At 47.7% G+C, this 14,997-nt stretch overlaps 1 protein-coding gene across 1 annotated transcript in view; it reads right to left on the reverse strand.

Annotated features, from left to right (window-relative positions):
* The window catches only part of MTHFD1 (methylenetetrahydrofolate dehydrogenase, cyclohydrolase and formyltetrahydrofolate synthetase 1), a 79,907-nt gene that overhangs the window by 32,577 nt on the left and 32,333 nt on the right, over positions 1-14,997 (reverse strand). The window contains exons 8-10 of the mRNA XM_048484651.1: positions 12,340-12,451; positions 3,092-3,219; positions 1,332-1,429 (exon numbers count right to left, since the gene is read on the reverse strand). Coding sequence (XP_048340608.1) covers positions 1,332-1,429; positions 3,092-3,219; positions 12,340-12,451 — 338 coding nt within the window. The remainder of the gene's footprint in view (positions 1-1,331; positions 1,430-3,091; positions 3,220-12,339; positions 12,452-14,997) is intronic.

A 14,997-nucleotide genomic window follows, 5' to 3' on the forward strand; every position in this document is an offset into this window, starting at 1 on the left:
CCCTATCTACCATTATGCCCGTGGGAGGCCATACTTTACTAATTCAAACTTTACTAATTCAGTATAAGGCAGCCTCGTGTGTTCAGGGATCTATTTCAATAACAGCGGGGTCTTCTGCTGGTGCGACATCCTCCCTTTGACCCCAAATGCTTCATGTCACAGGAGAGTTTCTTGTGTCATGGAAAAATGCCACCTATGGCCTCCAATCCAGTGATTTCTTTAATTTAGGACAATACTCAGACTTTTCCTTTCTGGAGTGGGAAGCTTAACTCCTGGAGTGGAGCAAGAGATGCGGGCAAACACCCCCCCCCCTTTCCACACAACACTGTCATCTTCAAAGATGCATCAAAAGAGGTGGGTGCGCACATGTCTGTCTCTCTGTCACACTCTTTCACACCCACCCTCTGTTATATCTCACTTCCTGTTTCAGCTATATGATCTATGGCAGCTTTCCAGCCCCGACATTGAGAAATATATACAACGGGTACAGGCAGAAGCCGGTGCTGATTTCATCAAAGGGACACAGGAGGAGCTTAGCCCTTGCAAAGGAAGCTGGGATAAGACAGGTGTCTTGATATTGGCTTGTACTGAATCTATGTTTTGCCTTGGATCTTCCAGATCTGAAAATCAGTAGTTCCTCGGTGATTCAGATTACATCTGCCATTGCTGACTCTTAGATTGGGAATTTGCAGAACTGTATCTAGCAGCTAAAAGAACTTGCTCTCCCACACAATTTTTAATTCCATTTGAGCAGGGTCGTATGGCCCACTTCTTATATTTTCTAACTCACCCCTGCTCAAGGAGAGCCTTCACAATTGCTAGATTCAGCGTTATGCCATCTGCCTTGCTACATGGCAGGTTTAATAACCTGGAAAAATCTAAAAGGTTGTGTAGCTGTAACTCTAAGGTAGTTGAAACATTGGCTCACCAGCTATTACATTGCACTAAATTTGCTAAAATTAGACCTAAATACATCAATCTACATCCTCTCTTCCAATCTGAGTTAACAGATTCGATTAGATTATTTCTCTTGTTGAACAATTCTGATTCTGTTTTTTTGTGAAGAGGTTGCAAGCTTTGTTATGGAAATAATTCAGAGCCAGTAACAATATGTATTTATCTGAGGTTATCCTTTTTGCCTTTTAAATTTTTTATGTTTGCTGTGTTTTGTTGCTGTTGTTCTATGTATGCCAATAAAGGCTTTGCTATGCATTGCCGAAACACAGCATACCTCACAATTCATCCGCCCTCAATGAAGCAAAAAGCAGAACAGAATCATCTTTTCAATTAAACTACCAGTAAGAATCTTTCATTTCCCAGCTGTTACTTACCTCGGAACAGGGGTTCTAAGACTCAGCTGGTTGTACTGAATATTCCACTTGCCGGGCTGGTATTTCTCTAGAAAACGCTGGGCGCTTTCCACTGTGCTCTGAAGCGGAATGCAAAAGACACAACCACCAATGAGAACAGGGTGTGCTTGTCTGGGAAAGTTCCTCTGTCCCCCAATGGAATGCATAGATTCCAGGTATGCCCACTGACAGCTATTTGAAAGACAGTGGACTTTTCCTGAGAAACAGCCACAGCCCTGAGACCCGGGAGTACCTGGACTCTGCCCACAAAGGATATGCTAAAACCAGCCAATACAATCATGGCTATCAGCCAGCTAGTCTCTACCTCGTTAATTCTTTTTTTAAAAATAATTTTTATTGTGTCATTTGAATTTTACATTTATATTAATACTTCTTCATTTTCTTCATTTGTTTTCAAACAATACATTTTCCCCTTTTTTCCCTCCCCCCCCTATATTTTTCATATTTTTGTCAAACAAACAGCAGTAAGTTCATTCTTTGTAATCTTTTCTCCCATTTCTCCTCATTGACTCCAGCTTCTTTCATCCAGTCCGCGTATATGGTCCATATCTTCAAGATTTCGCTCTGTTTATCTTGCCACAGTTGATTCTTTGTTATTATGTCGAAAATGTCCAGTGTCACTTGTTCCCAGATGTATTCCAACCATTTCTGGATTGTCCATTTTTTCTTTTTCCCAGCCTAAAGCTATTGTTGCATGTGCTGCTTTGATCATCATTTTGTACATATAGCTATATTTTATATTATGACAATCATTAAGTGCTGTACCTTATGATTCTTGACAAATGTATTTTCTTTATGTACACTGAGAGCATATGCACCGGAGACAAATTCCTTGTGTGTCCAATCACACTTGGCCAATAAAGATTCTATTCTATTCTATTCTATTTTTTTATCTACCCTTCTATCCTCCATTACACCCATGAACATTAAGTCGTTATTTATCCCAATATTAATCTTCACTAGTTTCTCGATATATAACATTACAGTTGTCCAAAATTTTTTCACTTCTATACATTCCATCCACATATGGCTATAATATGCCTCCTGATCTCCACAATGCCAGCATTTAGGGCTGAGTCCTTTCATCATATATGCTAGTTGTTTTGGTGTTCTATACCATTTCAATATCACTTTTCTTTCCAATTCCATATATTTCTCTCTACCTCGTTAATTCTATCACTTGTAACCTGTTCTACCTCTGGGAGCTGCCACCTCACTTTGAATTGGAATAACCCTGAACACGTGGTCTTGTCAATGCCACCCAAAAACTAATCAACGGTTGGACGCTCCCTCGCTTTGGACACTAAGCCAAACATCCACTGTACTGGACTCCCCTGGAGGACAAAGACTCTTTGTTTGGGAAAGATTACTTCTCTTAACACTGCTAGAGGGACAACTGTTCCTGTCACTAGCCTGCTGACCCCGCAGTCTTTGTTCAGTATTTCTGGGCTATGCTCTGGTCCAGTTGCACTGTTTCCAGGGCTGCTTTCACCCTCTCTTTTGGATTCTGACAAGGGTCACTGGACTCTTATCTTTGGACCCTTCCACTTCAGGATCAGGTAACTATTACCCATTCCTGCAATGACCTGTTCTATTCCCAATTTATTCCCTCAACTCTATAGCCTAGGACTCTTGGAATACTCATCACCCATCACACTGTATCTGAATTAAAGCTGAAACCATGAACTTAAAAAGGTTGAGATTCCCTCCCGCAGACCTACCTGCATCAGCATGGCCACAGTCATTGGTCCAACTCCGCCAGGCACTGGGGTGATGTAAGAGGCTTTCTCCTTGGCTGCCTTGTAAGCCACGTCACCGACTACCCTTTTCCCACTGGCCTTTGTGCTATCTGGGAAAGAGAGATGTGGGGTGGGGAGAGAAGACACATTGCACATCAGAAGAGGAGGAAAAACTGGTCAAAGAGAGAACATTTGCGCTTCTGACAAGGTGAGTTGTTCCTTACGTCACAATAAATCTGCTGATTTCTTAAAATCTGGTGGATACATCCAGAGATGAGATCCAGCAGGTTCTCACCAGTTCCCGAGAGTGGGTTACTAATTATTTGTGTGTGCCGAGAGGGGGTTACTCATTGGGTCCGCTTTTCCGTCTCCACGCCCTCGTCTCTCCGAGACGCATCCTGCCTTTGAACGTGAAGGTTCCATATGGCAATTACGACTAATAATGTAACTCCCTGAACTGGGTTAATCCCTTTCAGTACTGCAATTCATTGATTCTCAGCCTTTCGTACCTTTTATCTCACCAGTCTCTATCAAAAAACCTGTGTGTTTCACCATTGCTGTGTTCAGATTTGTGAGTTGGGGCATTTTCTATAATGCGATGATGATTTAGAAATGACCTGGTGCAAAAAAATTTGTTGGGGTCGTGGTGGGGTGGCTGCCCATGGGGGGCGGGGGGCGGCATCCAACTCAGGTTTTGCCCAGGGCTCAGGTTTGCCTGGGTACGCTTCTGCCCCCTTTGCTGAGGGGGGGCCGGCGAGGGAACCTGTTACTAAATTTTTTGGATCCCACCACTGGATACACCCCATTTACTCAGAATCATGAGCAGAACCAATCTCTGTTTCATACCGACAAGGCCTATGGCTCAGGGGTAGAGCGTTTGCTTGGCTTGCAGAAAGGACCAGGTTCAATCCCCAACACCGCCAGTTAAAAGGAGGAGGTGGTAAGTGATATGAAAGACTGTTAAAAAAATATAACTAACTTGCCAGACACCGCAGAAAATCACTGCTAGCTCTTAACGACTACACCACACTGGCTCTCCAGTGTGGTGTAGTGGTCAAGAGCAGATGACTCTTAATCTGCAGAACCACGTTTGATTCCCCGCTCCTCCACATGAGTGGTGGATTCTGCTTTGGTGAACTGGACTTGTTTCCCCGCTCCTACACTTGAAGCCTGCTGGGTGACCTTGGGCTAGTGACAGTTCTCTCTGAACTCTCTCAGCCCCACCTACCTCATCACAGTGTCTGTTGTGGGGAGAGGAAGGGAAAGGTGTTTGTCAGCCCCTTACAGCAGAGAAAGGTGGGGTATAAATCCAAACCCTTCTCTTCTTCTCCTGTATTAGGAGATGGGCTCTTTGGGTGAACTTTAGCATTCAAAGCCATCCCCAAGAAGCCCCTTTTAAAGTGCATTGTGGGAATGACTTATTTCTATCTGCCACAACTGTCACCAAACTAAAACTAAAATAATGGGAGCCGGAGGAATGCTTTAAACAAAGAAACATACAACCCCCCCCCCCCCACCCTTCCATTAGGTAACGGCAATAAACAACTTTTCGCTTATAAAAGCTTCCCTCTCTCGAAAGAAAGAGAAGTGGGAGGACGGCAGCAGCTTGCCGATATGACTAATCCTCTTGTTTACGTACCTGAGATCCAAATCCTTAGAACCGAAGAGAAAACTCCGCAGAGAGACGGCAACCAAAAGCGACTAACTCACAATCCAGCCTCTGATTCAGTAGTTCAGTCACTGGGGGCCTCAATGGCCTCGTGGTTCCATTCAAAACCTGGCTCAAGCTTCAGCGTGGTGTAGTGGTTAAGAGCAGGTGGATTCTAATCTGGAGAACCGGGTTTGATTCCTCACTCCTCCACCTGAGTGGCGGAGGCTTATCTGGGGAATCAGATGTGTTTCCACACTCCTACAGCAGTGGCGTAGGAGGTTAAGAGCCCGTATATCTAATCTGGAGAACCGGGTTTGATTCCCCACTCCTCCACCTGAGTGGCAGAGGCTTATCTGGTGAATCAGATGTGTTTCCACATCTACAGCAGTAGCGTAGGAGGTTAAGAGCCCGTGTATCTAATCTGGAGGAACCAGGTTTGATTCCCAGCTCTGCCGCCTGAGCTGTGGAGGTGTAAAGGATTCAATGGTGTTGATAGTGAAGTAACCTTGAGTACATTCCACAGCCCGGGCGATGGGCCAGATGCATCGGCGGAGACTTTATCTTTGCGCGGGAGATGAAGACTCTGTTCCCATGGGAAGCAGGAAGGGGGATGGGGTGAATGGTATTATAACACCAATGCTTCTGGCGAGAGTGTCATTCCCTGCCACTCGTGTACCCAGGCTTTCTAAAGATGTCTTAATAAATGGACTTTTACTCCCAAAGCCTTTTATTTCGTCTATGGAATTCCTTACATTGTGGCAGGAATCTTGAATTCATCTATATTCTTGTGCAGTGGACCTCTTGTCTTGCGATGGAGAGGTTGAATGTTACTGCGGAAGGTGCGGTAGCCCCAAAGGAGCTCGACCTTTCCCTTCTGGATCTGGAGAAACCGGCAGGAAGCGGGCCTCGCTGGTGGCTCTTCCCGTCCTCGTATCAACACGAGTCTTCCTTTACTCCGTTGAGCGAGGGGCGGTAGCGGCGACAATGGGGACTTCATGGAGTCGTTTAGGCGTATTATCCATGGTCAGCCTGTGGATCGGATCTCTACCGTTCCGTGTGGATTACAAACCTCCAGATGCAACCTGTCATGGAGAGGCGAGGACGACCACCTTTCATCGCGGCAGAGTCCATTGAGCGATTCCTGGACCTAAGTATTTTGGTATTGCTCCCAGGAACCACCGTGGCACAGCACTGGGGCCGATCCAAAGGACACGGGACTCAACCTGGAGTGGGAGAATTATCCGTGCCCGGCTGTCGGACCCCATCCCGGTCCGGCGACGGCACCTGAGGTGCCTCGAGGGGGGGGGAGCCACCGGTGTCGGCGACTTTCACGGTGTCTCCGATTAACAAGCTTCCTGATGGCGAAGAGTCTGAAAGCCTGCATTCCCCAGCGGACGGTTTCCTCTCCCATCGAGAAGACTGGGATGAGGAAGTGGAAGCGACTTCGAGATGCCCAAAGCGGCATGGAACGTGAGCGCCAGCTATGGGAGGAAGGCGGGCACAGTTACCTTAAGAAGCGAAAACCTGCAGAGGGGCCGGGAACAACAGCGCAAAGTCCAGCTTCGAGTTGGACCGTGCAAAGGCAGCTCCAGCGACAATATGCTAGAATCTGTCAGTCCATGATAAAGTCCTGGAACAGTCAGACTGGATTTGTAACCTTGTGGCGTTCAGGCTCTCGCGCCGCATAAAGTGAACTCACTGAAGCCCTTAGCGGAACCGAACTGGTTAAGTTAGAGAGCAGAAAAAGCTGCTTTGCATGCGCACCAAGATGCGATGGCTGCGCCAGGAGAGGAGCTGGCTCGTTGGAGGAACTAAGGAGGCAGCAGACCAGAACTGAAGTTGGAGCCTATGCTGTTACTGATCATGCGGTGCCAGGGGCCGCGTACCTGGGTCCCGCCACTAGCGTAGCGCATGGCGCCCCGATTCCAGGCCCCAGTACAGCAGCTGCCTGCCCAACCTACCTGCTCAGCCAGGCGCCAGCCACCTCCCCAGCGAAGCCAGGGCCGTCCGAGCGGGGCTACTATAGGCCCGATACCAGCCCGTTTGATGGGACAGCTTCAAGCCTACTTCATCTTGCAACTCAATGCCCACTTGGAAGACTATGATGATTATACGGTCTGAGCGAAAAAATGCGGGACATCGGCTCAGTCCTGGATCAGGGCAGCAGCCCGACTGGTTAAATGACTTTGTTTTAGTTGCAGGATGAGGACTCATTGCCAGTGCCGCATTCCTCAAGCTTTAGGCTTTCAAGATCAGGCGCGGGGAATGAAGCTATCCGCACCATCAAAACCATCCAGCAAGGCAACACGCCCGTTTGCAGAATTGTCCGTGAATTCGTCTGCGGCGGCTGCTGGAGCTTCCTCCTGAGTGGCCTGAGCAGCATGGAAATCACGAATACTTCTCGAATGCGATTGGACAGCAAACTCGATGAAGCGGTGTTTTAATTGAGTTCCTCGTACCGTACAGATTGGATCAGTTGGGGTCTCCAGGTGGCGTCTCGTTTGGAGACTCACGGCTTCGTCAGGCCGCCCGCCCTAAAACCACTACTGTGTCCACCAAATCCAAGCCCAACTATCCCTAAACCACCTCTGAGCGCCGTCGCCCGACTTGGATTGTGTCTTTACTCACGGAGGGCCAGGTCATCTAGCGTAACTGTCCCAAGAAGCAAAACCAACGCTCAACTCCGCGCCTCCGTCTGCCAAACCACCGCGCCCAGGTCAGGGCGCCTCCCACTGGCTTCGTCGCCCGGTGACGAAGGCGACCCAGAGGAGGGAAGCAGCTGTTTGCCTTTCTTCAGCCCCGGACGCTTCGGCCCGACTCCTAATAGCGGTGGTGAAGGCAGCGCTCCGGCCTACTGTTCAAGCATTTCTGGCCAGCCGCTAAACACACTTCGCGTATAGCTCGGCCCTTGTGGATTCGGCTGCTCTCCACTGCTTAATGCGACCCAGGTAGCAGAGGAGCTAAGGTTACAGACAGGAACTACCCTGGCCTAAGCATACCATTCACCCAAATGGTTGACAGCCCCTCGGAACAGGACCGGCCCAGTACAAAACACAGCGGTTCCACCCATCACTGGCGACCATTGGGAAAAGGTAGTTTCAGTGGGTAATAAACACTCCATAGTTTTGGGCATGCCTTGGTTATTGTTACGCAGACCAAAATTCATTTGGAAGGATCCTAGAATTCATGACCCCTCCCTGCGGTAGACATGAATTGGGAAGAAACTCCAACGCCTCCCAGGACACACACCCTCTCTGGCTTCATGTTGATTGCTCCCGATTCCACTGGCATCCCACCTGCATATCAGGATCTAGCCAGAGTTTTTTCAGGGAGCAGGAATGCATCAGGTTGCCAAATCTCTAATAGAGACACTTGACTGTAAGAATTGTAATACAAACTAGCACAACTAACAAGGGTAGAATCTACATATGCGATGAGTCCCAATGAGGGAGGAAGGAACTTCAGCCTTCTTAGACAAGAACCTTTGCTCATGGTTTATATCGTATGTATTACCAAACACACACACACGCCAGTTCCATTCTGCTTTGTTTGTCAAAAGAAAGATGGGTTCTTCACGGCTTTGCACCCGACATCGTAGGTCTCAAATGCGGTCTCCCCTGTCCAATGAATATCCTTTTGCCTTTGATCAAGTAATCTTAGATGCACTCGCAAAGGACGATTTTACTAAATTGGACTTGGAGAGAAGCCTTTACTACAGAGTCAGAATTGGTTGAAGGTTATGAACACCTGACTCGCTTTTAACCACAAAGTTTGGAGCAGTTTGAATATTTAATAACGCTATTCGCTTAAGTGGGCCCCTGGAGCTTTCATGGCCCTTTATCAACGAAGTTCTCCAAGGATTTACTGTACAAGGGAGGTGGTTGTATACTTAGATGACGCCCTTAATTTTACTCGCGAACCATAGAAGAGCATGAAATATTGGTTCTGAGGTATTGGAAACGCTTGCTTGACAACTCTCTTCGCTGCTCTCCAAATGCTGTTTCTATCAGACTTCCATTGACTATTTGGGTTACCGGATCTACGCCGAGGGCTTAAAATGATCCTGTTAAAATTGACGCATGAGTCCTCCTTACCGCCTCGCCCCCACCAACCGCAAAGAACTCCAGTCGCTCCTTGGTTTTGGCTACTTCATCGTGATTTTATACCAATTGGTTGAACTGATTCCTCCTCTCACAGACCTCTTACGCATCTATGTGGGTAAAGATCCACTGTATCCACAAGCCCGGGCCCCTTTCTGGTCTGAGGAATGTCAAACAGCCTTTCAACTATTAAAATCTAAGTGCTTACCATCCGGAACCTATCCTAAAGCACCCTGACCCGGATCTCCCGCTTGTAGTTCACGGGATTCTCGGATAAAGCACTTGGGGCAGCCCTCTGCTGCCAGAAAAAATAAAGATGGTAGACTGGTTCCGTGTGCCATTTGTCTAAAAAAATTCTCTTGGTGCTGAACTCCAACTGGACTGTGGGAGACAAGGAGACTGGCGCCATCAAAGCAGCACTCTCCCACTTGGCGCCACTGGCTGAGGGGCTACAAGGCACCCCTTTCAAGTTTGGTCCGGGATCATAAAAACCTGGCAGCTCTTTTTCCACCCTCAAGATGTCCGCAGAACAACTTCTCGCGGCCGATTTCTTTCGTTTCTCTTTACAGTCCACTTTTCCCTGGAGAAAACCAACAAATTGCCCGTGGCTCACCTCCTGCAAACTGCCCTTACGAGCCATTCCACGCACTGTTCTTACCCCTCCCAGCTGGGGTTGAAACATGTCACCGATCTCACCCGCCCACTTCTCCTCCTCCACCCCCGCTCCCAGTCTCGTCTCTCCTTTCAGCCTTCGAACTGGAGGGAGAGGCGGGGCTGATGAAGCCTCCAGCTGCCGAGGTTGAGACTCCACCGCGCTTGGGAGAATGGGAGTTTGGCCGGAGGGGGGGAATGCTGGTACGCGGCTCCCCCTCCTCCGCCAAGCAGGTTCTTGAAGCTGCCACGATGCCCGCCTGGCTGGACATTTTGGCTTTTGAAAACTCTGCACTTAGCCATACGGCAGTTCCTGTGGCGCACGCCAGCTATTAAGGAGCGCATCACGCTAAAGGGCTGCTCGGTTTGTGCAGAAGCCAAAACCACCATCCCGAAAGCCCTATGGACTATTGAAACCTCTCCCCGTAGCTTCTTGAGGAAGTCATCTCCATGGATTTCATTACAGATTTGCCCGAAAAGTCAGCGGCAATAATGATTTTATGGGTGGTGGTAGACTTTATTCCTCTAAAGCAAGCTCCATTTTATTCCCGCATGTGCTTCCATCCCCTCCTCACTCCTAAATTGGCACCGCTGTTTATTCAACATGTTTACCGTCTCCATTCCACCAAGTATAAGGTGGTCTCCCATCACGTCCTCCCAATTCATCTCAAAGTTCTGGAAAAGCGCTTTTGGGGTTGTTGGGAGTCGCCCGGTATCGCCGTCACTTTACGTTCATAATGCGCGACGGCAGACGGAGAGAACTAACAGAACCCCTAGGAGCAGTGTTTACGCGAGTTACACCAACGCTACCATACTAAGACAATTGGTGCTGAAATATTATTCCCCGCTTGCGAGGCTCTACAACAACGCGGTTCATAGTAGTACAAAGAAACCCCTTTGAAATTGTGTCTGGTCGCTTCCTTCCGCCCCGTTGCTACAACCACCAAGAAGCTGCTTTGGACCCCCAGAATTTCTTAACAATGGATTTCATCCCCTAGCCGAGGGATGGAAGTCGGTCCAGACCGCTTCTTATAACAAAGCAAGGACTCCTCTAAAACTGCAAGCTGATAAACACCGCTCAGATTTCCCTCTAGTGCGGTATTCTGGGTGCATTTATCTACAAAAAAATCTCTTGTGAGACGCGGCATAAATATTCCAAACTTCTGGCAAGAGATTTGTGGGACCTTTTCAGATTACTAAAAGGGATTAATGATGTCACTCGGCTCAGATTTGCCTAACTCTCTTAGTAACATCCATCCTGGTTCTTCTATTCCCAGCTTGCTCATGAGGTTCCCGCTCCGATGCCTTGGCACGTAATTCACCAGAGAGGCCCCACCGACTATTATTGATGGCCACAAGCACTTTCACTTAAATTGACGCTTATCCTGGACTCTGCAGCTTTAATCGCAAACGCTTGCAATATTTAGATTTCTTAAGTGGGATATTCCTCCTGGGCATAATCAATGGGTTTATTCCGAAAATATTGAAGCTCCCCACTCCTATTTTCTAAGTATTTCACGGCGCTCTTCCAAGATAAACCTGGGGGGAAGGGTCTTCTTTAGGGAGGCAGAGTGTAAAGGATTCAATGGTAGTGCTGATAGTGAAGTAACCTTGAGTACATCTCCACAGCCCGGGCGAAGGGCCAGATGCATCGGGCGGAGACTTTATCTCTTTGGCGGGAGGATGAAGACTCTGTTCCTATGGGAAGCAGGAAGGTGTGATGGGGATGGGTGAATGAGTATTATAACCTGTGCTTCATGGAAGTGTCATTCCTGTTAATCATGCGGTAATTTGCCAGGCTTTTCTAAGATGTCTTAATAAATGGACTTTTACTCCCAAAGCCTTTTATTTCTGCGTCTATGGAATTCCTTACAGGAGGCTTATCTGGGGAATTCAGATTAGCCTGTACACTCCCACACATGCCAGCTGGGTGACCTTGGGCGAGTCACAGCTTCTCGGAGCTCTCTCAGCCCCACCTACCTCACAGGGTGTTTGTTGTAAGGGGGGAAGGGCAGGGAGATTGTAAACCCCTTTGAGTCTCCTGCAGGAGAGAAAGGGGGGATATAAATCCAAATCCAAACTCTACATTCCTGCTGGGTGACCTTGGGCAAATCACAGTTCTTTGGAGCTCCCCCAGCCCCACCCACCTCATAGGGTGTTTGATGTTGTGTGTGTTGGGGCGGGGGAGGAGACTGTAAGCCTCTTGAGTCTCCTTACAGGAGAGAAAGGTGGGGTATAAATCCAAACTCCTCCTCTTCTTCTAGATTAGAGTCTACTGCTTCGTTATTTACTGGTGTCAAAAGTTCTGTTTACACCTGAGAAATGTTGTTTGCATAAGGAAGGTCCAGAGTATGACCTCTAGTGTCTCCACTCGGAAAGGATTTTGGGGGAGGCACACCCACCTGAAGAGGGCCGGCGTGGTGTAATGGTCAAGAGTGGCGGACTTTAATCTAGAGAACCAGGTTCGATTCCCCACTAGCCCACATAAAGCTTGCTGGGTGAGTTTGGGCCAGTCACTCAGAACTCTCTCAGTCCACACAGAGGCAGGAAATGGCAAACCACCTCTGAACATTTCCAGATGTACATTTCCAGGAGGCCAACAGAACTAGCTCCCACTGGGGGTGCACCACACGTGCTTAGCTTTCCGGAACCTGGAAAACTTAAAACACATTTCCATATATTCCCACACACCATTTTGTGTTTGATAAGCTGCCTTGAACATGGCTGTAGAAAGCTAGGGTATAAATACTTTTAATAAACAAAGAAATACTTTTATAAACAAACAAAACAACGCCATGGAAGTTGACACCTCTTTCTTAGTCCATTACCTGGAATGTGGTTGATCCCGCAATCTATCACGACCGCCCCCGGTTTAATCCACTCGCCTTTCACCATTTCAGCTTTGCCAGCGGCGACCACCAAGATCTCTGCTTTGCTGACCTGTAAAACACACCACATGCCTGTAAAACACACCACACACAAAGAGAGAGACATGGGCCCCTTCCGCACATGCAGAATAATGCACTTTCAATCCACTTTCAATGCACTTTGAAGCTGGATTTGACTGTGCGGAATAGCAAAATCCACTTGCAAACAATTGTAAAAGGGGATTGAATGTGCATTATTCTGCATGTGCGGAAGGGGCCTGGACCCTGGATTTAGGGTGGGGGACATAAGAAAGGTCAATATATAAGAGCATCTTTACTTAAGAACATAAGGATGTCTCTATGGAACATTTAGGAAACTGACAACTTTAGCCCTGAGCAAAGGGCTAGTGAGTGGCTCAGAAATGAAAGCTCTCTCCCGTAGGGATTTCAAGGCAAGAGACATTTGGAGGTGGTTTGCCACCGCCTGCCTTCACTTGCAGTGGTAGAGTTCTGAGAGAACTGTGACTGGTCCAAGCTCACCGGGTAGGCTTCATGTGGAGGAATGGGGAATTGTCAGGATGTGCCCCTCCTGCCATCAAGGATCTGGGCTTAGGAGCAAGGCTGTGGGGGAGGGGGAAGCCGTCTTCGCCTTCTGATATGTTAATGGATCTTTCCCTTTCCTTTTGGTTTCCTTTGATGCTAATTAGCTAACTAGGAGCAACCCTCGTGCCTTCCCAGTGGGAGGGGGTGGCAGGTGGCTGAGAACTATTACGGTGCTGGCTGCTCAACTCCCAAACATCTTTCTTTCCATTGTGTTATTCTCACATTCTATGGGAAACAGGAAGGGGGGGGGGGTATTTATTTATTTATTTATTTATTTATTTTTCATTCATTCATTCATTCATTCATTCATTCATTCATTCATTCATTCATTCAACTTTTATACCGCCCTCCCCCGGAGGGTTCAGGGCGGTTCACAACAGTAGTGGGACAATAAATATGTTAAACATTAAAACAGTTTAAAAGCAGCATTCATTCTATATAAGTTAAAAAGATGGCATCCAGCTATTAAAATTCCTACAAAGGGAACAGCGGGTTTTAGCTGTTTCCAGGCGGGAACTCTGAGGGGATAAAGGCAACCATATTGTCATAGACTGGCAGAACTGGCTTTCTGAAAGTCAGGTACTAGCTGTTATCAATGAAGACTTCTGGTCAAGCATCCAAAGTCCGCTTGTGTTATTCTCACATTCTATGGGAAACGGGAAGGGGGGGATTTATGGTGGGAACTCTGAGGGGATAAAGGCAACCGTATTGTCATAGTCTGGCAGAACTGGCTTTCTGAAAACCAGGTACAAGCTGTTATCAATAAAGACTTCTAATCCAGCATCCAGAGTCCGCTTATTGACTTCAGTCTCAAGACCTGACAGGAATCGAACTCAGTTCTCCAGACTGGACTCTGCCACTCATGCGAAGAGTGGTAAATTGAGCCCAGTTCTCCAGATAAAAGTCCGTTGCTCTTAACCGTGACACCACACTGGCTCTCTAAGGGAAGATTTGCCTTTTCCCAAATCCTTTCCAAGCAGAGACACTAGAGGTTGTATTGTCGAAGGCTTTCACAGCCAGAATCACTGGGGCGTTGTGTGGTTTCTGGGCTGTATGGCCGTATTCCAGTAGCATTTTCTCCTGACGTTTTGCCTGCATCTGTGGCTGGCATCTTCAGAGGATCAGATTCTCTGGAGATGCCAGCCACAGATGCAGGTGAAAAGCCAGGAGAAAATGCTACTGGAACACGGACACACAACCTGAAAAACCCACAACAACACACTAGAGGTGGTCCTCAAGACCTCAACATCTGCTTCCATAGTCCCCACTATGTTCACTTCTCACAGCTGTGCCAGATGCTGGTTGCTTTGTATTAATCTTCTAGCAGAATCTATTGGAAGTCTAAGCTTGCAGAATGATCATGTTCTGGGAACTGAATCAACGCAGCTTAGATGGTGCCTCTGCTCAATGCCAGAACATGTATTTTGCACAAAAACTGGGACTTTCTACAAGTCCTCACATCTCTGGACAGGAAAGGACTCCAGAAGGAAGGCTTGGAAAGTCCTCAATAGAAAATATTTGCAAAAGGGCACTTATCAAACTGTGCCAGACAAGATAGAAAAATGGTCTGACTCGGTAGGAGGGTATGATGAAGAAGAAGAGTTTGGATTTATATCCCCCCTTTCTCTCCTGTAGGAGACTCAAAGGGGCTTACAATCTCCTTGCCCTTCCCCCCTAACCACAAACACCTTGTGAGGTGGGTGGGGCTAAGAGAGCTCTGAGAAGCTGTGACTAGCCCAAGGTCACCCAGCTGGCGTGTATGGGAGTGTACAGGCTAATCTGAATCCCCCAGATAAGCCTCCACAACTCAAGCGGCAGAGCTGGGAATCAAACCCGGTTCCTCCAGATTAGATACACAAGCTCTTAACCTCCTACGCCACTGCTGCTCCTATGATCCATGTATATTTTTACACACACGCACATTTTGTCTTCCCAGTAACCAAGTGTGATTAGAGCGCTAAAGTAGGACCAGGAAGACCCAGGTTCAAATCACCACTCTGCCATGGGACCTTGCTG

The sequence above is a fragment of the Sphaerodactylus townsendi genome, linkage group LG02, assembly GCF_021028975.2.
Source record: "Sphaerodactylus townsendi isolate TG3544 linkage group LG02, MPM_Stown_v2.3, whole genome shotgun sequence".
NCBI classification, from domain to species: domain Eukaryota; kingdom Metazoa; phylum Chordata; class Lepidosauria; order Squamata; family Sphaerodactylidae; genus Sphaerodactylus; species Sphaerodactylus townsendi.